We start from the raw sequence: 24451 nt of genomic DNA, 5'->3' as shown, positions 1-24451 counted from the left end.
TCTAACCACCCCTCTCCTCTGTCTCTCCTCTCCAGTGTTCAGGGAGCCCTATACAGTGCGGGTGGCAGACCAGCGGTCCATGCGGGGCAACGTGGCCGTGTTCAAGTGCCTCATTCCCACCGCAGTGCAGGAGTACGTCAGCGTGGTGTCCTGGGAGAAAGACACCGTGTCCATGGTGCCAGGTAGGAGCATGTTTAGATCTGAATATATGGAAATGGGCTAAAAGGGTTGACTGGTTGGCTGGTTGGTTGATTGGTTATATATGAGTACAAAGATGGCAAACCTTTTAATATGTTTGGGCCCAGATCTTGAAAGTACAACTGTTATTTCCCCATTGCGGGATGGACGTCCATCAACACATACGTACACACTTTGAAAGGAAACCTCACAACCAATCACCAATGCATGTGAACGGGACTCTTGTCGGATTGGCTGATTGCTTAATTGATTGGCTGATTGATCGGTTGGTTATATGAGAATGAAGATGACAAACGCTTCCGATTTTGGCCCAAAGGATGAAAAAAATACATAGTGAACAGACTCTGGACCGTTACCACCAACGGGATTGTGGTGTGTGTGCAGAAGGGTTTTTGAATGTTGAATATGGGCTCCTTATGTAAATGAATATCATCTCCTGTTTTTTTTCCGGTATTGCTGGTAAGACCCTCGGACCCCTGTTAAGGTCATTCGGAGGTCGTTAATCAGCACTAATCTGTTTTGTGGTTTTAGTGGCATGTCCCATTTTGCCTAGACCAGAGGGGGGGAGCGGGTACATTTTTCCCCCAATTATTCAAAATGGAGTGTCATAAAATAGCCTCTCATGGGGTGATCTGTGGCTAGTCACTCATTGCCTTGTTTAATAGCAGTGTGAGGGAGATAAATCCGACAGAGCTGAAGTGTGTGTGTGTGTGTGTGTGTGTGTGTGTGTGTGTGTGTGTGTGTGTGTGTGTGTGTGTGTGTGTGTGTGTGTGTGCGTGTGTGTGCGCGCGCACCTGCATGTGCATGTGTGTGTGGGAAGAGACTGTAATTCAAGGACATTGCCTCATTGTAACTCATTGGATTGATTGAGTGGACCTGTTTACCCATTGATCACATTCAGACCAAAGAAAGCAGGCATGACACACAAACTGTGTTTATATTCTGGCTATGTCACCGTCTTTGTCCTACATTTGGAGGGATGTGCTGTCAATTTTCCTGCATCAGATAAATATCTAGGTTCCTATTTGTATCTGTGTTACAACTGCTAACATGCTGGTACAGAGTGTGTGTGTGTGTGTGTGTTGCGCTGTGTGTTGCGCTGTGTGTAAATGCCCATAGTTTTAAAGGTCGCTCTGCGGCCCGGTAATGAATGGAGGGGAGTCAGATAAGACTGCTCAGGTCAGATGATTCGGGTCGCTCCCCTCGCTCCAGCTCTCACCTTCTGATACTCGGCTCCTGTTTCATCTCTCTCAATGTTGTGTGCGCGTGCGTGTGCGCGTGCGTGTGGCTCTGTCCTTCACACGGGAGCACTCATTGATCCAGGGCAGCGGCGTTTCGTATGTGTGTGAACAGGGCCCGAGGGGAGGTTCCCAGACTGAATCGATACAGCTTGCTGTCAGATTCCCCTCTCCCTCGTCACGGATACCTTGGTGTGGTGAGACCCATTACTCTGTGTGAGTGATGGATGGATGTGTGCTGGATGTGATGGATGTGTGTCTGCCTGCCTATGTGTGTGTGTGTTTCATTAACATATGTATTAGCTGTCAGGCTTTGTATGTCCTCTAATGATTCAGATATCTGTACCATGGTTTTGTGGACATATGGGGACATGCTGGTGTTGGTTTGAGCCGATGGGTGTACTGCCATAGACTATGACACCAGTTCACTTCACACCCCCGGCATTAGGGCGAGGTGACTCTCTGCCCCACTGAGCGGGGGGGGGGGGGGAGGGCATATCATCAGTGCTGAACTGACTGAGGCACAGAGCAGTGGAAGGCAGTAGACCCTCTGCCCTCCGCAGGGGACTATGACCACACTCTGAAGTCTTCAACTGCTATTTTAGGCAGTTAGATAAAGCTAACGGGATATGGTCTCTCTCTCTCTCTCTCTCTCTCTCTCTCTCTCTCTCTCTCTCTCTCTGTCTCTGTCTCTGTCTCTCTCTCTCTCTCTCTCTCTCTCTCTCTCTCTCTCTCTCTCTCTCTCCCTCTCTCTCTCTCTCTCTCTCTCTCTCTATATATATATATATATATATATATATATATATATATATATATATAAAATGGTATTAAATAATAATACACAACACAATTAACTTCAAAAAATGGGAAATTAAACTATCTAACAAAAAATGGTTATCTTCACCATTATATCAGTACTACAACCACCATCATCATTACTACTACTACAACTACCATCATCATTACTACTACAACTACCATCATCATTACTACTACTACCACCACCATCACTAAACTGCTCTCATTACCATTACCACCCATACCACTGCTATTTGGAATGATAAACACAACAACAATAATAATAGTAATAATTAGTAAGTTACTGCTTACTATGCAGATGTTATTTTTTTGTGTCTCTCAAGCTATGGCAGGAAAATACATATTTGGCTGCAAGAGGAGCCATTGCTCCTTCGCCCATGAGTATTTTTTTGTTTTTCCTCTGGTTGAAATTTGAATAAATGTAGTCATTTCTGTGAATAATGAATCTCTTGGTGAGGAACATTTATCACAGTAAAGGAGAAAGTGCATCTCTGTCTCTACCTCCCCTGTCGTGCAGTGACCACATACACATATGTCTCTCACTCTCTCTCTCTGTGTGTGTGTCTTTCTCTCTCTCTCTGTCTGTTTGTTTGTTTTTCTCTCTGTCTGTTTGAGTGTGTGTGTGTGTCTGTTTCTCGTGTGTGTGCCTATCTCTGTGTGTGTGTGTATGTCTCTCTCTCTCTCTCTCTCTCTCTTTCTCTCTCTCTCTGTATGTGTGTGTCTCTGTGTGTGTGTGTTTGTCTTGTTCTGTGTGTGTATCTCTCTCGCTCTCTCTCTCTCTCTCTCTCTCTCTCTCCCTCTCTGTGTTTGTCTCTCTTTGTGTGTGTGTTTGGCTCTCTCTCTTTGTGTGTGTGTGTCTCTCTCTGTGTGTGTGTTTTTCTCTCTCTCTCTCTCTCTCTCTCTCTGTGTGTTTGCTTCTCTCTCTCTCTCTCTCTCTCTCTCTCTCTGTGTGTTTGCTTCTCTCTCTCTCTCTCTCTCTCTCTCTCTCTCTCTCTCTGTGTGTTTGCTTCTCTCTCTCTCTCTCTCTCTCTCTCTCTCTCTCTCTTTCTCTCTGTGTGTTTGCTTCCCTCTCTCTTTGTGTTTGTGTGTGTTTGTCTCTCTTGTCTCTCTCTTAACACAGATAAGGTTTTAACGATAATAATTATAATAGTGATGTTGATTTATATTTATTAGGGATCCCACTAGCTGTTGCCAAGGTATTACAACATTTTTGTTTTTTAATAAAATAAATCATTAATGTAATTAATGTTACAATTTAAAAAAAAACATTTTGCTCTGATAAGCAAACAAAACAAAAAAACATGACATGCACTGAGTGTACAAAACATTATGAACAGCTTCCTAATATTGAGTTGGAAACCCGCTTTTGCCCTCAAAACAGCCTCAATTTGTCGGACTACACAACGTGTGGAAAGCGTTCCACAGGGATGCTGGCCCATGTTGACTCCAGTGCTTCCCACAGTTGTATCAAGTTGGCTGGATGTCCTTTGGGTGGTGGACCGTTGTTGATGCACACAGGAAACTGGGTGTGTGTGCGTACATGAGTGTACGCACACACATGAGTGTGTGGATTAGTGTAGGAGTGTAGGGCCTGTTATTTGATGTGTTATGTAACGTGTATTGAGAGTATATACATGAGGTGTTGTGTGTAAGTGTTTACAGAAATGTAATTCAATAATTTAACAAATCTAAAAATAATTCAAACGTAACACAAATGGAACAAAACACCAGCAACAGTTGGGCTATCCAATCATTTGTTCAACCTCTCCTAAGTGCCTGAACGTATAAACACAAATGAACTGTTTACAAAAACAATATAAAAGCAACAGATATACAGTTGAAGTCGTAAGTTTACATACAACTTAGGCAAATACATTTAAACTCAGTTTTTCACAATTCCCGACATTTAATCCTAGTAAAAATTCCCTGCCTTAGGTCAGTTAGGACCACCACTTTATTTTAAGAATGTTAAATGGCAGAATAATAATAGAGAGAATGATTTATTTCAGCTTTTATTTCTTTCATCACATTCCCAGTGGGTCAGAACTTTACATACACACAATTAGTGTTTGGTAGCATTGCCTTTAAATGGTTTAACTTGGGTCAAACGTTTCAGGTAGCCTTCCCACAATAAGTTGGGTGAATTTTGGCCCATTCTTCCTGACAGAGCTGGTGTAACTGAGTCAGGTTTGTAGGCCTCCTTGCTCGTACACGCTTTTTCAGTTCTGCCCACACATTTTCTATAGCATTGAGGTCAGGGCTTTGTGATGGCCACCCCAATACCTCAACTTGGTTGTCCTTAAGCCATTTTGCCACAACTTTGGAAGTATGCTTGGGGTCGTTGTCCATTTGGAAGACCCAAGCTTTAACTTCCTGACTGATGTCTTGAGATGTTGCTTCAAAGTATCCACGTAATTTTCCTCTCTCATGATGCCATCTGTTTTGTGAAGTGCACCAGTCCCTCCTGCAGCAAAGCACCCCCACAACATGATGCTGCCACCCCCATGCTTCACGGTTGGGATGGTGTTCTTCGGCTTGCAAGCCTCCCCCCTTTTCCCCCCAAACATAACAATGGTCATTATGGCCAAACAGTTGTATTTTTGTTTCATCAGACCAGAGAACATTTCTCCAAAAAGTTTGATCTCTGTCCCCATGTGCAGTTGCAAACCGTAGTCTGGCTTATTTATGGCAGTTTTGGAGCTGTTGCTTCTTCCTTGTTGAGCGGCCTTTCAGATTGTGTCAAAATAGCACTTGTCTTACTGTGGATATAGATAATTTTGGACCCGTTTCCTCCAGCATCCTCACGAGGTCCTTTGCTGTAGTTCTGGGAATGATTTGCACTTTTCGCACCTAAGTACGTTCATCTCTATTTGGCTAAGGTGTATGTAAACTTCCGACTTCAACTGTAAGTAAGTTACTATGCAGATGTTGTTATTCAGTATCCCTCAGGCTATGGCAGGCAATACATATTTGGCTGAAGATGAGCCATTGCTCCTTCTCCCATGAGAATTTTCGGTTTTTCCTCTGGGTTTAATAAGTTGAAATTTGGAATAAATGTAGTCATTTCTGTGAATAATGAATCTCATAGTGAGGAATATTTATCACAGTAGAGGAGAAAGTACATCTCTGTTTCTACCTCCCCTGTTGTGCAGTGACCACATACACTCTCCTCTTTGGGTAGCCATGTCTTTTTATGTCTGCCGGTTTCTATTGCCAATTGGTGGTCACTCAGCCTGTACTTCGTAAGGATCTGTCTCTGCTTCGTATCTCTGACAGCCAATTCATATTCTCTGTTTAGGGCCAGATAGCAATTTAGTCGGCTTTGGGGAATTTGTTTCATTTTTCCAATGTTGTAAATATGAGTCCTTTGATTGGTTCATGGTTTTGTTTATTGTAATTCTTTCTTTTGAAGCAGTGCTGGTGTCAGCTTGGTTGGTGAGGTCCAACACCAGCTGACTGAGAGGGCTCGTTTCTGGACTCAGCTCTTGGGTTTGAAATGCTTAAAATTGCAGACTTGAATTTAGATGTAGCCACAATTCTAATGATCTTTTCTGTATTTTCATTACCACTGGAAAGCGGCCCAATTCTGCCCTACATGAATTAGTTGGTGTATTTATCTGGACTTGTAGAATTTCCCGACATAATTCTGCATGTAGGGCTTCAATTGGATGTTTGTCCTCCATTTTTAAAGTGCAGTTTATTGAGTGGCCCCCAAACCTCACTTCCGTAAAGAACTATTGGTAGGATTACACGGTCAAATATTTTGGTCCATATTCTAATTGGGATGTTGATTTTGAATCATTACATTTTTATTGGATACAATGTTCTGCAGGCTTTTTCTTTGTGCATTCACTGCCATTTTCTTTTGTTACTGCCAGGGGCGCAATTTTGGCTCTAGGATGTTAAGGTTCTGTGGAAGACCTTCTTTTGGTTGGTGATAGTTGTACCAAATCATCAGCTTATATCAGGTATTTTACCTCTGTGTCAAATAGTGTGAGTCCTGGGGCTGGAGAAGGGTCCAATATGTCTGCTAATTCATTGCTATAAATGTTGAAAGGATTTGGAATCAAACTGTAGCTTTGTCTCACACCGAGACGTTGTGAAAATAATGATGTTCTTTGACTTTAGATTTTTATTGCAGACATGTTTTCTGTGTACATACATTTGATTAAGTCATACACCTTGCCACCAAGCCCACTTTGTAGAATTTTGTAGAATAGCCCTTCGTGTCAAATAGAATAAATTACTTTTTTAAAGTCAATAAAGCAAGCAAGCATTTTGCCCTCTTTTTTTGCAGGACGTGCTTATTAATTAATGTGTGTAAAGGTGTAAATATGGTCAGTAGTGCGATGGTTGGGGAGGTTGCCAATTTAACATTTACTTATCTTGAATTCAAAATGCTACAGAAAGCCTTTCCCAAGTTGCTGTTTACACAAATTCCCTTGTAATTATTGGGGTCTGATTTGTCTCCACTTTTGTGGATAGGGGAGATGAGCCCCTGGTTCCAGACATCAGGAAAGCAGCAAGTTAATACCATGTTGAACAGTTTAAGCACATCATTTTGCAACTCAGGTGTGCTGTTTTTCAGCATTTCATGTCTGATGTTATCTAGACCACAATACTTATTTGATTTGATCGTTTTGAGCTTTTCATTTAGATCTTGTTGGGTTATTGGTTATTATCTCATGGATTTTGGTTGTTTTTAAATGACTGGTTCCATGATGTAAAATGTTTCTTGAATTTCTAATTGGTTCTGTTCTAAGTTTTTTTGTATGATGTTTTTGTATAGATTATCAAAATAAGTTTTCCAAATTCCTTCATCTTGTTTGGCTAATTCTTGTGGCTTTGTTGTTCTTAAGTTGTTCCACATGTCTCCGAACCGATTTTGGTCAATTGCATTTTCAATTTTGTCAAGTGTCTTATTGGTATAATTCAATTTCTTGCATTTCAGTGTATGTGTATACTGTTTCAGAGTTTCAAAGTATTCGTAGCGTAGCGCTGGGTTGTTTTGCTGCTTACAGTGGCTTGCGAAAGTATTCACCCCCTTGGCATTTTTCCTATTTTGCTGCCTTAAAACGTGGGATTAAAATGGAATTTTTGTGGGGGTTTGAATCATTTGGTTTACACAACATGCCTAGCACTTTGAAGATGCAATATATATATTTTTATTGTGAAACAAACAAGAAACAAGACAAAAAAAACATCAAACTTGAGTGTGAGGTTTGGTGGGCGGCCCTGTCTTGGCAGGTTTGTTGTAGTGCCATATTCTTTACATTTTTTAATAATGGATTTAATGGTGCTCCGTGGGATGTTCAAAGTTTCACATATTTTTTATGACCCTACCCTGATATGTACTCCTCCACAACTTTGTCCCTGACCTGTTTGGTCGGCTCCTTGGTCTTCATGGTAGTGGTGCCCCTTACTTAGTGGTGTTGCAGACTCAGGGGCTTTTCAGAACAGGTGTGTATATATACTGAGATCATGTGACAGTTAGTGTGGGACTTAGATTTCACATTATTTAACAAATGATGTGACTTTTGAATATCATTGGTTACACCAGATCTTATTTAGGGCGTGAATACATATGCACGCACCACTTTTCCGTTAATTTTTGTTTAAAAAAAAATTTAAACAAGTATTTTTTTTCCTTTCACCAATTCGGTCTATTTTGTGTATGTTCATTACATGAAATCCAAATAAAAATCAAATTTAACATAATAGGAAAAACGCCAATGGGGATAAATACTTTTTGCAATGCGTTTTTCATTTGACATTTGTCTAAATGTTGTACATTTATTATCAATCCATTTTTTCAGAAACATTTTGTTTTCTGTTTCTGATGTTGCATTTCTTTGGTTTTGATCTGACTGTGATCTGACAGTGGCGCCTGTGGTCTGACAGTGAATGCACTAATGGAGGAGGGGTCAATGTCAGTGATGGCATAATCGACTACCCTTGTCCCAAGAGCTGAGCGGTAAGTAAACCGTTAAGCATGTACAGGCCTAAGGCTCGACAGAGATGCACTAACTCCTTCCCATTTTTGTTCAGTATTTGGTCAGGACTGTTTCTATTATTTATAATAGGGCTACTGTACAAGGAGGGGTGTCCAAATATGTGGTGGTTGCCTCCCGGATCAGTGTAGTCAGGCTCAGAACCTGTCCTTCCATTGAAATCTCCACAAAGAAGCACTTCACCCTCTGCCTTTAAATGTATTTTTATTTCACCTTTATTTAACCAGGTAGGCCAGTTGAGAAAAAGTTGTCATTTACAACTGCGACCTGGCCAAGATAAAGCAAAGTAGTGCGACACAAACAACAACACAGAGTTACACATGGAGTAAACAAACGCACAGTCAATAACACAATAGAAAAGTCTACAGTTGGAAGTTTACATACACCTTAGCCAAATACATTTAAACTCAGTTTTCACAATTCCTGACATTTAATCCTAGTAAAAATTACCTGTCTTAGGTCAGTTAGGATCACCACTTTTTTTTTAAGAATGTGAAATGTCAATATAATAGTAGAGAGAATGATTTCTTTCATCACATTCCCAGTGGGTCAGAAGTTTACATACACTCAATTGGTATTTAGTAGCGTTGCCTTTAAACTGTTTAACTTGGGTCAAACGTCTCAGGTAGCCTTCCACAAGCTTCCCACAATAAGTTGGGTAAATTTTGGCCCATTCCTCCTGACAGAGCTGGTGTAACTGAGTCAGGTTTGTAGGCCTCCTTGCTCGCACACGCTTTTTCAGTTCTGCCCACATATTTTCTATAGCATTGAGGTCAGGGCGTTGTGATGGCCACCCCAATACCTTGACTTTGTTGTCCTTAAGCCATTTTGCCACAACTTTGGAAGTATACATGGGGTCATTGTCCATTTGGAAGATCCATTTGCAACCAAGCTTTAACTTCCTGACTCATATGTTCAATGACTGATGTTGCTTCAATATTTCCACATAATTTTCCTCCCTCATGAAGCCATCCATTTTGTGAAGTGCACCAGTCCCTCCAGCAAAGCACCCCCAAAACATGATGCTGCCACCCCAGTGCTTGCCGGTTGGGATGGTGTTCTTCGGCTTGCAAGCCTCTACCTTTTTCCTCCAAACATAACGATGGTCATTATGGCCAAACAGTTCTATTTTTGTTTCATCAGATCAGAGGACATTTCTCCAAAAAGTATGATCTTTGTCCCAATTTGCAGTTACAAACTGTAGTCTGGCTTTTTTATGGTGGTTTTGGTGCTTTGGCTTCTTCCTTAGCGGGCTTTCAGGTTTTGTTGATATAGGGCTTTTACTGTGGATATAGATACTTTTGTACCTGTTTCCTCCAGCATCTTCACAAGGTCCTTTGCTGTTGTTCTGGGATTGATTTTCATTTTTTACGTACCAAAGTACATTCATCTCTAGGAGACAGAATGCGTCTCCTTCTTGAGCGGTATGACAGCTGTGTGGTCCCATGGTGTTTATACTTGCGTACTATTGTTTGTACAGATGAACGTGGTACCTTCAGGCATTTGGAAATTGCTCCCAAGGATGAACCAGACTTGTGGAGGTCTACAATTTTTTTCTGAGGTCTTGGCTGATTTCTTTTGATGTTCCACAATGTCAAGCAAAGAGGCACTGAGTTTGAAGGAAAGCTTTGAAATACATCCACAGGTACACCTTCAATTGACTCAAATTATGTCATTTAGCCTATCAGAAGCTTCTAAAGTCATGACATCATGTTCTGGAATTTTCCAAGCTGTTTAACCTCTCTGATCTCCCAAACCCGGATCCGGTATCGTGACTACAGCCTCAAGCTCATTACCATAACGCAACGTTAACTATTCATGAAAATCGCAAATGAAATGAAATAAATATGCCATCTCGCAAGCTTAGCCTTTTGTAAACAACACTGTCATCTCAGATTTTCAAAATATGCTTCTCAACCATAGGAAAACAATAATTTGTGTAAAAGTAGCTAGCTAGCAAAGCATTTAGCGTTAGCATTAGCGTTAGCATCCAGCACGCAACATTTCAACAAAAACATAAAAGCCTTCAAATAAAATCATTTACCTTTGAAGAACTTCTGATGTTTTCAATGAGGATACTCTCAGTTAGATAGCAGATGCTCAGTTTTTCCAAAAAGATTATTTGTGTATTAGAAATAGCTCCGTTTTATACATCACATTTGGCTACCAAAAAAACCCCGAAAATTCAGTCCTCAAAACGCGAACTTTTTTCCAAATTAACTCCATAATATCGACTGAAAACATGGCAAACGTTGTTTAGAATCAATCATCAAGGTGTTTTTCACATATCTCTTCATTGATACATCGTTCTTGGACACATGGTTTCTCCCCTGAATCAAATGGTAAAGTACAAGCAGCTGGCAATTGCGCACCGAATTCCACGCAGGACACCAGGCGGACACTTGGAAAATATAGTCTCTTATGTTCAATCTTCCAATGATATGCCTACAAATACGTCACAATGCTGCTAAGACCTTGGGCGAACGACAGAAAGTGTAGGCTCATTCCTTGCGCAATCACAGCCATATAAGGAGACAATGGAAAACAGAGCTTCAGAAATTCTGCTAATTCCTGGTTGATGCATCATCTTGGTTTCGCCTGTAGAATGAGTTCTGGGGCACTTACAGACAAAATATTTGCAGATTCTGAAACTTCAGTGTTTTCTTTCCAAAACTGTCAAGAATATGCATAGTCGAGCATCTTTTCGTGACAAAATATCGCGCTTAAAACGGGAACGTTTTTTATCCAAAAATGAAATAGCGCCCCTAGAGATCTAACATAGTCAACTTAGTGTATGTAAACTTCTGACCCACTGGAATTGTGATACAGTAATTATAAGTGAAATAATCTGTCTGGAAACAATTGTTGGAAAAATTACTTGTGTCATGCATAAAGTAGATGTCCTAACCGACTTGCCAAAATTCGAATTTGTTAATTAACAAGGACATTGTGGAGTGGTTGAAAAATGAGTTTTAATGACTGCAACCTAAGTGTATGTAAACTTCCGACTTCAACTGTACACACACACACACACACACACACACACACACACACACACACACACACACACACACACACACACACACACACACACACACAAACACACACACACACACGCACACACACGCACACACACACACACACCATTACATATAATTATTATTACATTACCAGTGTCAATAAAATAAAGAATAGTTTATAACAAATTAATTAGAATGCCCAAATAATTAGTACAATGCAATGCATTCTGCAACCCAGTTTGTGTTTGTGTGTGTGTGCGTGTGTGTGTGTGTGAGTGCGTGCGCATGCGTGTGTGTGCGTTTGAGGGTCAGTTAAATGGTCTGTCTAGCCCAGTAGTCTGCATGTTAGATGCAGTAGTTGGTGCACCTCTCCTGTATCTGATTGTTCTAGGTGTCTTTTGCCAGAGGTTACCTCAGCATACGTAGGCTGATGATCTGAATGATACATGGTGTGGACTGCATCAGGTGGTGTACTTCCCTGAAGGACAGTGTTCTGCCCGACCCTGGAGTAGTGGTCAGAGCTGTGTCGTGATTGGCCTGGTCTAGTAGAGCTGTGTTGTGATGGACCAGGTCTAGTAGAGCTGTGTTGTGATGGGCCAGGTCCAGTAGAGCTGTGTTGTGATGGGCCAGGTCCAGTAGAGCTGTGTTGTGATGGGCCTGGTCTAGTAGAGCTGTGTTGTGATGGGTCTGGTCTAGTAGAGCTGTGTTGTGATGGGCCTGGTCTAGTAGAGCTGTGTTGTGATGGGCCGGGTCCAGTAGAGCTGTGTTGTGATGGGCCGTGTCTAGTAGTGCTGTGTTGTGATGGGCCGTGTCTAGTAGTGCTGTGTTGTGATGGGGTCTAGTAGAGCTGTGTTGTGATGGGCCGGGTCTAGTAGAGCTATGTTGTGATGGCCCGGGTCTAGTAGAGCTGTGTTGTGATGGGTCTGGTCTAGTCGTGCTGTCCTGAGGTGGGTCTGGTCTGGTAAATCTGTGCTGTGTTGGGCCTGGTCTTGTAGAGCTGTGCTGTAATAAGCCGTGTCTGGCTCTTCTCTTCTTCTGGTTGGGGTACTGCTGTTTCAGAAAGTGGAGCAGGGGGCCTCTGCTGCTTGGGTGATTGGTGTGTGGGTCCCTGCCAAGTGTTGCATCCTTTAGATCCTTGGCAAAGTTTTGGATACTGTTCTGATCAAGATGTACATTATGGTATAAACGTTGACATGTCAGAGTTGGGTGGTGAGCCGTTCTGACGTTGAGCAGTGAGGCACAGTCCACAGTGATCTGTTGATTTATTTTGTCCATCAACTTTCCTGGGAAGTCTTTTCTTGGTAGGAGCGTGGACACAGCTATATTGGTTGTTGGGAACATAGCCTGTGCCCGTTCTGCCACTCTTCTCACTGCTCCAGATACATTTTCACCTTTGGCATGAAGGTTCTTTGTGCCAGTGTGGATGATGATGTTGTCAGGGGTATCAATCCTGGTTTGACTGAGTAGCTCCATTACACTGTCATTTGTAGGACACCAGAACTTATACACATGTTGTCTAGGGAATCATCTTTCCTGGACTAAGAGCTTCCCATTTGAATCAATAAGGATTGCAGTTGTGGGTGTCTGTCTGGGTGGAGCAGACTGGAGCAGACTGGGAGGCTGGTATTCTGACCTGGGCTGGAGCTGCCTGGGTGGCTGGTTGAATGACCTGGGCTGGAGCTGCCTGGGTGGCTGGTTGGCTGACCTGGGCTGGAGCTGCCTGGGTGGCGGCTTGGCTGACCTGGGCTGGAGCAGCCTGGGTGGCTGGTTGGCTGACCTGGGCTGGAGCAGACTGGGAGGCTGGTAGGTTGACCTGGGCTGGAGCAGACTGGGAGGCTTGTAGGTTGACCTGGGCTAGAGCAGACAGGGAGGCTGGTTGGCTGATCTGGGGTGGATCAGACTGGGAGATTGGAAGGTTGACCTGGGCTGGAGCAGACTGGGTGGCTGGTAAGTTGACCTGGGCTAGAGCAGACAGGGAGGCTGGCTAGCTGATCTGGGCTGGAGCAGACTGGGTGGCTGGTAGGTTGACCTGGGTTGGAGCAGACTGGTAGGCTGGTAGGTTGACCTGGGCTGGATCAGACTGGGAGGCTGGTAGGTTGACCTGGGCTAGAGCAGACTGGGTGGCTGGTTGGTTGACCTGGGCTGGAGCAGACTGGTGGGCTGGAGCGGACTGGTAGGCTGGTGCAGTGTCATCAGGCTGTGTTGGAGACCATGCTGGTTATGCTGGTCTCAAGCTCTGCTTGTGTTTTATCAAGCTGTTGGACATGTTCTCTAGATGCAGAGGACATAACAACTAGCTGCTGGTTGAGGGGGTCAATGTACCTCTCTCTCTGCTCTAGGTCCTCTCTCATTGTGCTCAGATGGTCTCTGAGGTCATCATTTGTCTGACTCAGTTTGTCCATTCTGCTTTATAATTTAGCAATAGATGCTCTGCTCTCCTCCCTGAACTGTTTCATCTCTTCTTTTAGTTTCTGGACAGTGTCCTCCTCTTGAAGCTTGTTCTCTCTGAGTTCTATGACCTCTGCTTCGACTAGAGAGAGAGGGTGTTGTGGAAACATTGCATAGCAGGTGTTCTTGGTGTTGTGGGCGTGTCCTTGGTTCTGTCTGCTGCAGGCGAGGAAGGTAGAGGGACACTGAGGGCTTCTTGCTGCGTCACAGAGACCATCGGGGTATGTTTTTCTCCCTCCTTGACTTTTTCCCCAGTTTCTGAGATGAGTTCAGCTTCTGCTTTTAGGGTAGCAAACCTATTCTCTAAAGCCTGGAGGCTTGAATCATTGCCTTGTGTCAATACAGTTCCATTATTGTGTACGTTTACTGTTTGATACGTGTTGCTCTGGTCAGCTTCTTCAAAAAAATGCAGATCTGCCATCCTTGACATCTCTCTCTCACTCTCTCTCTCTCTCTCTCTCTCTCTCTCTCTCTCTCTCTCTGGGGGCAGTGTATGACAGCACCTCGCCTCAACAGACAGACACACTCATGCCCACTCTCATACCAGTTATCCATACTCTGGAGTGCCAATTAAACAGGAGGCCTTAAGCAGCGTATGCAATCCATTTGAGTGTGTATGGTATGTAGGTGACCTTATCCCCACACACACACACACACACACACACAGAGCATATCTATCCATCTGCTTTCTATTGTACACTGTATATATTTCTCAATTGAAGAAAGCGGTCTGTTGGTTTGCTAATGAGTATGAGCAATAAGACCAGTAAGCATGGTCTTAATGACATAACATACAGGATGACATGGCCAGCGCTTGTCATCCCTCAAGTCGATAAAGCTGCGTTTTGGATTTGATTTGATGAAGAGGCAGGGGTGTGTTTGGCGACAGCTGGGCTCACCTATGATGTGACCCTGCGTGTGCGTGGTGTCACCGTTTGACAGCCAAATGTGTTTCCAATGGGGAGAGCTGTAGAGACAGGGACAGGAGGGGAGGAGGGGAGAGGAGAGGGGGACAGAGATTGGCTTTGTTTGGTAGATCAGTGGCAATGGGTTTCTTCTCTCTACCTCATCTCTTTGGACTACTGGCGTATCTGTCAGTTGTGGAATTTGCAGTTGTTTAGTTGTCAGCGAAGAAACTGAAGGAGAATGTTCTTTACTTTTGCTGTGTGTATATGTGTGTGTGTGTAGGGTGACGTCATCCACGTGTGTCGTTATGTTAGCGTCCGTGTGTCAGTTTGTTGGTATCCGTCTCCTCCTCCACCCAGGGCTTTAAACAGTGTGAGTTTTATCGCGTCACCATGGCAACGGGCGCAAAACCTCACTGGCAACGAGGAAGGTGCGAGGAAGCGTCGCCGCGTGATTTAAAAAAAAATAGTAGTAGTGCATCACCACGGCTCCGCGCCGCCGCGAACACACAAACGCACACCCTTAGAAAGACAAACAGACGTGCACGCACTCTTTTAACATCAAACGAAAAGAGAAGACGCAGCGACAGAGAAAACATTTAGACCTATTAATACACACCGAGCTGACACATAAAACACACCGACACCAAGAGAGAACACACACACACGCACGCACGCACGCTCGCACACACACACACACACACACACACGGTCTTTCTCACCTCGGTCATTATGAAGTTGATGAGGCGTCAGTGGTTGTGGCTTTGTGACAGTTGATACAATAATGTGCCCTTTGTGGGGGCCCAGTCATGTCCAGACTTGTCCTCTGTCCTTACCAAGGGGCCGCACTTGTGGTCACGCGCGCACAGACACACACAATGTACCTGAGATGTTTGCGTTCCTCCACTCCTTTCCTCTGAGAGAGGGGTGTAAAGAGAAGGACGCCAGAGTGGGACAGAGGACAGTAAAAATGCTGCAAAGAATGTGAGGGGGGGGGGGGAGTGATGTCTGTGTTTGCTTTCTGGGTGAGCTTGTTTAATCATCTATTCTCTCTCTCTCTCTCTCGCTCTCTCTCTCTCTCTCTCTCTCGCTCTCTCTCTCTCTCTCACTCTCTCTCTCTCTCTCTCTCTCTCTCTCTCTCTCTCTCTCTCTTAGTGGAGTGAAGCATCATCACAGCTCCTGCTTTTCCCCCGGTCTCCATTTTGTGACCACTTTGCAAGGGCCTCTCTACTGTCTCTCCCTCCCTCTCTCTTCTCTTTCCCACGCTTCCACTCTCAATCGTTCTCTCTTGTCCCCACTCTTTATTTCTCTCCCTCTTTCGTCCCTCCATTTCAGGGCACTTAGTGGGAAAGGTAAGGGGACCGAGGGGTGACAATAGCATAACTCTGCAGAAGACGAGAGAAAAAGTGAAGGGATAGACAGAAGAGAGAGTGAGATTAAGTGACAGAGAGCAGGGGATCCTAAATTATGCAGACAGGGTGATGGGCAAAGAGAGCGAGGAAGGTCTAGGGAGAAAGATTGACAGATAGACAAGGAGAGAGGTGCACACTTTGAAATCCTGATGTCGCCGGGCCTTCAGGGAGCTAGAGGAGGCCACGGCGCTCTGTTTCTCCCCATTAAAGATGCATTCTCTGCTTCTTGACTTATTTATTCCCATGTCTGTCTCACCATTACTGAGCGGGGGGATGTGTTTGTGTTGGGGGGGAATAGTTTGTACCTACCTAGTGGTTGGTAGGAGGGGGGGGGGGGGTTGTAGAAAGGAAATGGGTGGTGTTTACTTATTGAGGTGTGTTTATGGGGTGCAGAGCGTGTGTGTGTGTGTGTGTGGGGGTGTGTGGCGACACGACGGCGATGCATGTTGTGCTAGATTATTTATTCAGCTCTCGTGTCTGGGTGTTTTACAGAGAGAGCAGGTGCAGAGCGACTCAGAGCGCTCTCTGTTTCGACAGGGGGAGGAGGGGGGGACTAAGACACAGAGGCATTCACCACAGTCCACCGACAGAACAGAACCCTGTACCCTGCTATGATTATAGGCTTTGATTCATGTATGTATACCGTAAAACTTCAATTAATTGGCCAGATCAGTGAACACGTCTGGCGCTTATTAGAGACAGCAGTCTCGCCCTCCACCATGCAGTCTTGCCCTCTTCTTATCCACCTCAGACAAACGTTAAAGTTTGACTTTTTGACTTCGCCATTGTCTCGCAGGTTTTGGATCAATCCCAAAATGGCTGGCTGTTGGGTTTCGCCCGACTAAGCGCCGCGAATTTGATCACCGCTGGCTTGAATTTTATGTTTGTTTTTGTTTCTGGTGGCTCCATGACTGATACAGATGACACTATATAGTTGAAGTTCTACAATGACATGTTTGCTACTTGTTTTGATGTTCAGGTGGATGGATGGAACACTTGATTCATGGATAATGGCAGATGCACACAGAAAGATGCAGATCAACAAAGAGAGAGAGAGAGAGAGAGAGAGAGAGAGAGAGAGAGAGAGAGAGAGAGAGAGAGAGAGAGAGAGAGAGAGAGAGAGAGAGAGAGAGAGAGAGAGAGAGAGAGAGAGAGAGAGAGAGAGAGAGAGAGAGAGAGAGAGAGAGAGAGAGAGAGAGAGAGAGAGAGAGAGAGAGATGTGTGCTACAACGAGGGTTGAAATGAAGATATGGAGGGAGATTGAAGGAGGGAGGCAGGGACTGAGAGAGGGCTGTGCACGAGGAGAATTTCAATGGCACTCCAATCATGCAGGCAGCCTCGTTAGCTGGGGGAACATTTGCATAGTGCTTCGGCGGATTCATTTGGCCTTACTCAGAGAAGATGGCTCCCATTCCTTTCTCCTGGTTAGTTGTGCATTAACCTCCACAGCCACTGTGTGTGTGTGTGTGTGTGTGTGTGTGTGTGTGTGCGCGTGGGGGTGCATGTATGTGTGTCAGACACATTCGTCTTTGTGACTGCTCCGCGACATTGTAGGGTAGCCATGTTAACCCAGCCCGGCGAACGAGTGAAGAAATGAAACCACTATTTTGCCTCTGATAATGAGATCCGTGGTGCTGATGCTAAGCCACGTTGGCATGACTATGAGGATGGACGTCATTCCGGGGGGGGGCTAACACCGACTCCGGGGGGGGGGGGGGGGGGGGGAGTGTGTGTTGGTGATGATGGGGAACGTGTGAGTAAGTGGAGATGTCGTAGATAATGAGGGATAGAAATGGATTTGTTCTGCTAGTTATTCAAATGACACCACTATAGGGACTAATGCTGTCTGACAGCAGTGACAACCGTGGTGTGTGTGTGTGTGTGTGTGCGTGTGTGTGTGTGTGTGTGTGTGTGTGTGTGTGTGTGTGTGTGTGTGTGTGTGTGAGAGATTGGCAGTGTTATAGCGGCCTGGGAGTAAAGTAGGGTTTGTGCGGGCGTGTATCCATCATATAGTAATCACAGATGGAATCCACCCCAGGAATTCAATTTTAAACCATTGAACTGTGCAGAATATGACAAAACCAGACGCACACACAAACACACACAAACACACATACAAACCCCCCCCCCCCCCCCCCCACACACACACACACACACACCCTTTAGCGTGTCTACCGTTGCTCTTGGTTGCCATGTTGGTTTGAGGAGGTGGGGGGGGGGATATATGGCAGCATGGCAGTCCCAGGTTAATGATCCATGGCCTGAGAATGTGTTCACCAGAGGGAGGGAGGATGCTGGGGAGAATGGAGGAGAGGACTTAGGGGGAGCAAAGAGGAGTGGTGAGAGCTGGAGCAAATAGACAGAGAGAGAGAGAAGAGAGAGAGAGAGAGAGAGAGAGAGAGAGGTGGCGTTGTCCCCCCTTGATGTAGATCTCCCTCTCTCTCTCTCGCTTTCTTTCTCTCTCACTCTCTCTCTCTCTCTTCGAGCCATGGCACACAGGGTCTATCCATCAGCCAGCAAAACCCCTCCTCCCTCTCTCCTTCCTTCCCCTCCCTCCATCCCTTTATCGGGCTGATAGATCGCGGCTAATCAAAGAGCGAACGGAGACAGACAAAATAGCTCTGACAGGCAGCTGACAATGGACAGTGACCGGACAGAAAGAGACAGAGGGAGAGAAAGAGAGAGAGAGGAAAATAAAGGCTGGTGTGAGGAGACAGAGGTGTGTGTGTGTGTGTGTACGCGTGTCCTGATTGGCCACTGTTGAGATGGATGGCTTCTCCATGCGTCATCAATAGCTAATCAATGGCCTTGCTGGGATATATGGAGGGCCTGGGAAATCCCACAAGACTTTAATCTGGACATCTCCACAAAAGCCCGGCAAACACACACACACACACACACACACACACACACACACACACACGATCAATAACACAAGAGAGAGTGTGAGGTCTGTACTACCGAAGAGCACGTTTGACAACAGCTTTGTTTTTGGGCTGCATTAAAAATAAAAAATTATAATGTAACTGCATAATTTTGCTCTCTCTCTCTGTCTCTCTTTCTCTAGCTGTCTATCTTTCTCTCTCTGTCTCCCTGTCTCTTTATTTCTCTCTCTCTGTCTCTTTCTCTCTGTCTCTTTCTCTCTCTGACTCTTTCTCTCTCTTTCTCTATCTCTCTCTGTCTCTCTTTCTCTCTCTCTCTCTCTTTCTCTCTTTGTGTCTCTCTCTCAAGGCACTTCATTTGCTTTGCTTCATGTTCCTCCACTCAAGAGCTTTTTGTTGTTGTTGAGCAAACATACTTCTCGTTCTCCGTTGCGTCTTGCGGAGTATTATTCTTATGTCTGCCTTTTTGATTTCCTTCTCAGCCCGTTTCCAGTTTCTGCGCTCGTGATTTAGACCTCATCCTGCACGGCGTACCTCAGGGTTCAATTCTCGGTCTGCTCTGTTCCTTTTCCTCAACCCTTCAGCAAGCGTTCACACACACACACGATCAATAACACAAGAGAGAGTGTGAGGTCTGTACTACCGAAGAGCACGTTTGACAACAGCTTTGTTTTTGGGCTGCATTAAAAATAAAAAATTATAATGTAACTGCATAATTTTGCTCTCTCTCTCTGTCTCTCTTTCTCTAGCTGTCTATCTTTCTCTCTCTGTCTCCCTGTCTCTTTATTTCTCTCTCTCTGTCTCTTTCTCTCTGTCTCTTTCTCTCTCTGACTCTTTCTCTCTCTTTCTCTATCTCTCTCTGTCTCTCTTTCTCTCTCTCTCTCTCTTTCTCTCTTTGTGTCTCTCTCTCAAGGCACTTCATTTGCTTTGCTTCATGTTCCTCCACTCAAGAGCTTTTTGTTGTTGTTGAGCAAACATACTTCTCGTTCTCCGTTGCGTCTTGCGGAGTATTATTCTTATGTCTGCCTTTTTGATTTCCTTCTCAGCCCGTTTCCAGTTTCTGCGCTCGTGATTTAGACCTCATCCTGCACGGCGTACCTCAGGGTTCAATTCTCGGTCTGCTCTGTTCCTTTTCCTCAACCCTTCAGCAAGCGTTCTCTGTTGTCATCACTCCTGTCTTTCTGACAGGTAGAAAAGGCGGAAAACCCGCCGCATTGGTTTTTTTTATTAACAAAACGTATTTTATCAGGCCAGCTATCAAAATCACTACACCTGACTGTTGCACTGCATGTGATTGATACGCCATTCAATGACCAGGAACCTTGTAGCTGAGATCTGCTTGTTGCAGCCAGTGTTTGGCTGACGTCTGTGGAGAAGAGCGGCCTGGATTGTCTGCCTAGACATCAGTTCAGTGGACCACCTACTGCCACACAAGTCTACAGGGTTCATCTGAAGGTCATGTCTTCCACACTAGTATTCAGTGGACATAAGACAAAGTGGCGAGAGGGGAAGGGAAGAGAGTGGAGGGAGGGAGATGTGGAGGGTAGAGAATGTCATTTGAATCTCATATACATTTCAGTTGAAAACCATTCGAGCTCTGACACATACTATTTAGAGTATAACCCCCCCCCCCCCCACCCTCCCCAGATCTGGCTCCGTTCTACAATGACTATACAATGACATAAAACATTGCACGTACACGCACACGCGACGCACAGACACACACGCACGCACACATGCATTTAAAAACTCACTCAAACTCAAGCAGGCTCTCTCACACACACACACACACACACACACACACACTCTCGCTCTCTCCTTTTCTCTCTTTGGTGTACAAACCCCTCTCTCCTGTGAGCACAAATTGTTCCCGGTGGCTTGATATTTGAGTGCTCACACACAAACTCACACACTCTCCTCCGCAGACTCGAATATAAGTAGCGGAAAGACACTTATAGTAATGTGGACACCCATACAAACACACACTCGCCCACATACTCACCCAGTGAAGTATGGGAAGCATTGCCATGGGGATATGTTCATAAAGGAACCCATTCAGCTTTGAAAGCAGAAGGCAAACAGAGGCATTGGCAGTTGATCTGCTAGAAGCGGTTCCAGCTCTCCCCTCTCTCTTCCCTCCCATTCTATCTCTACCTGTAGCCCGATCCTCCATTTCCCTAATTGGACACCCATTCTGTTATTTGGGCCTTTCGGACCACCATACATTCGTTCTTATGGGGGGGGGGGGGGGGGTTGAATCAACGTTGTCTCCACTGTCATATCAACGAAATGATGTTGAACCGACTTGAACTAGACGTTAAATTGACGTCTGTGCCCAGTGCCCCCCATTCTCTCCCCCCTCTCTCGCTCTCTCTCTCTCTCGCCCTCTCCCTCTACCCTGTCTCTCGCTAGCCACACCCGTCTCTAGTTTTGTCAGTTGTGCGATATTTTTTTTCTCTCCTGCAGACAGTGTGTCTTTCTCTCTCGGGATGACAAGTGCATGCCTTGTTTATTTCCTTTGAGATGAAAACAGACCAGTATTTATTCCACTCCGTCCCTCCCCCTCACTCTCTCACACACACACTCTCTCTCTTTCCATCACTCTCCCAGCCCATGCATTGTGTCGTGACTACAGCTGTGGACTACTGCTGGCTGATGACGGTCGGGTCATGTGAAGAGTTGAGGGCTTAGGTTGTGTTTAGGTTGTGTTTAGGTTGTGCGTCATGAACCAGTGCTCATTGCAGGTTGCTTGCATGTATGATCTGCTCCGTGTTAGAGAGAGAGAGAGAGACTGAGACTGTCCTTCAGAGAAGTACACCACATGATGCAGTCCACAACCACGTATTATTCAGATCATCAGCCTAGAGGTAGCCTCTGGCAAAAGACGCCTAGAACAACCAGGGATTGGAGAGGTGCGCCAACTACTGCATCTAATATGCAGACCCTTTAATTCACACACACACACAGGGTTCCAGATTGCATTGTACTTGTTTTTTTTGTGAAATCTTATTCCATTCTTATTCATTTGTTTACAACTATTCTTAATTTTATTATATATATATATTATTTAGGGTTTTTTCAATCTACTTTACTCAAACCAGTGAATATCACTTACTATAAATAAATGAGATTTAACTATCAGCTCTTGGAATATATCCAGGGCCTATACTCTTCACATTCACATTTTGGTTATAAAACAAATCCAGAATTGATTAAAAACAACAAGGGACAGGACATCCTAATCCTACTGGAGACATGATGTCGTGGAGACATAGATACTCAGTGTCCCTCAGGCTATAGAGAAAGTTTACTACCATCAATCAAACATAAACATGTTAAACGGGGCCGAGACTCAGGTGGAACCATCATTTGGCATAAGCAGGACTTGAATGAACTGAAACAAGGTACCGGTCACATTTGGCTAAAACTTAACAAAAGGTACCTATCTATTGTGACGATGATGTGCAGCTTATGCTCCTCCTTCAGATTCATCATATTATGATGATCATATTATATTATGATGATCAGTTTTTTTTGACAATCTCCACGCAGAAATCATTACATTTCAGGCACTGGGTAAAGTGCTTCTTTGTTGAGATTTCAATGTAAGGACAGGTTCTGAGCCTGACTACACTGATCCGGGAGGTAACCACCACATATTTGGACACCCCTCCTTGTACAGTAGCCCTATTATAAATAATAGAAACAGTCCTGACCAAATACTGAACAAAAATGGGAAGGAGTTAGTGCATCTCTGTCGAGGCTTAGGCCTGTACATGCTTAATGGTAGAATCAGAGGGGACTCTTTAGGTCAGTTTACTTACTGCTCAGCTCTTGGGACAAGTGTAGTCGATTGTGCCATCACTGACATTGACCCCTCCTCCATTAGTGCATTCACTGTCAGACCACAGAGGCCATTGTCAGATCACACTCAGCTCAACGTGTTTCTGAAGAAATTAACCAGCTATATTAATTTTTTTTTAAACAGCCAAATTAACTCTACAACATAAACCAATCGTACAGACGGGCTCAAAACAGTGCAGAGGGATTCACTGAAACATTGAACTCAAATGAAATGATGAACTCTATACAGTTCTTCAATAACTCACAGTACCAAAACAATAAAGATGGCGTATATTCGGCTACTCAAAACATCAATTGCATATTCAAAAAGCAGCATCGAAAGCAAATTTGAGAAAACCAAAGAAATGCAACATCAGAAACAAAAAAACAAAATGTTTCTGAGAAATGGTTTGATGATGAATGTACAACATTTAGAAAACACCTAAGACAAATGTCAAATGAAAAACATAAGCAGCAATACAACCCAGAGCTACGCTATGAATACTTTGAAACTCTGAAACGGTATAAACAAACACTGAAACGCAAGGAATTGAATTATACCAACAAGACACTTGATGAAATTGAAAACGCAATTGACCAAAATCAGTTCTGGGACATGTGGAACAATTTAAGCACGACAAAGACACAAGAATTTAGCCAAACATGATGTAGGAATTTGGAAAACTTATTTTGATAATCTATACAAAAACATCCCACAAAAAGACAGCACCAATTAGAAATTAAAGAAAAATGTAACATCCTTGAATCAGTCATTAAAAACAGCCAAAATCCATTAGATTACCCAATAACCCAACGAGAACTAAATGAAAAGCTCAAATCTATAAAATCAAGGAAGGTTTGTGGTCTAGATAACATCAGACATGAAATGCTGAAAAACAGCACACCTGAGTTGCAAAATGCCGTGCTTGTTTAACTGTTCAACATGGTATTAACTTGCTGCTTTCCTGACGTCTGGAACCAGGGGCTCATCTTCCCTATCAGACCCCAATAATTACAAGGGAATTTGTGTAAACAGCAACTTGGGAAAGGCTTTCTGTAGCATTTTGAATTCAAGAATTCAAAACTTTCTTCAAAAAAAAATGTAATAAGTAAATGTTAAATTGGCTTTCTTCCTAACCATCGCACTACTGACCATATATACACCTTAAACACACTAATTGATAAGCACGTCCAGCAAAAAAAAGAGGGCAAAATGCTTGCTTGCTTTATTGACTTTAAAAAAGTATTTGATTCTATTTGGCACGAAGGACTACCCCAGGACTCACACTATTTGACACAGAGGTGAAATACCTGCTATATGCTGATGATTTGGTACAACTATCACCAACCAAAGAAGGTCTTCAACAGAACATTAATATTCTAGAGCAATATTGCCATAATCGGGCCCTGGCAGTAAATTTCCGAAAAATGAAAATCATGATTTTCCCCCAAAAAACGGATGTCAGAAGCACAATTAGAAATTCACCTTAAACAACACCGTAATTGAACACGCAAAAAATGACACCTACCTTGGTCGAACCATATCTGCATCGGGAAACTTTAATATGGCATTGAATGCACTCAAAGAAAAATCCTGCAGAGCATTGTATGCAATAAAAATACAATTATTCAAAATCAACATCCCAATTAGAATTTGGACCGAAATATTTGACCG

General features: G+C 43.9%; 1 protein-coding gene across 4 annotated transcripts in view; it reads left to right on the top strand.

Annotated features, from left to right (window-relative positions):
• The window catches only part of LOC110503487 (cell adhesion molecule DSCAML1), a 244999-nt gene that overhangs the window by 17918 nt on the left and 202630 nt on the right, over window positions 1-24451 (top strand). For all 4 annotated transcript variants that reach the window (XM_036961298.2, XM_036961296.2, XM_036961297.2 and 1 more), the window contains exon 3: window positions 36-182. In XM_036961298.2, coding sequence (XP_036817193.2) covers window positions 36-182 — 147 coding nt within the window. The remainder of the gene's footprint in view (window positions 1-35; window positions 183-24451) is intronic.

The sequence above is a fragment of the Oncorhynchus mykiss genome, chromosome 24 (assembly GCF_057628025.1).
Source record: "Oncorhynchus mykiss isolate SJ-2025 chromosome 24, ASM5762802v1, whole genome shotgun sequence".
In the NCBI taxonomy this organism is placed as follows: domain Eukaryota; kingdom Metazoa; phylum Chordata; class Actinopteri; order Salmoniformes; family Salmonidae; genus Oncorhynchus; species Oncorhynchus mykiss.
This window is presented reverse-complemented; position numbering and strand designations above follow the sequence as displayed.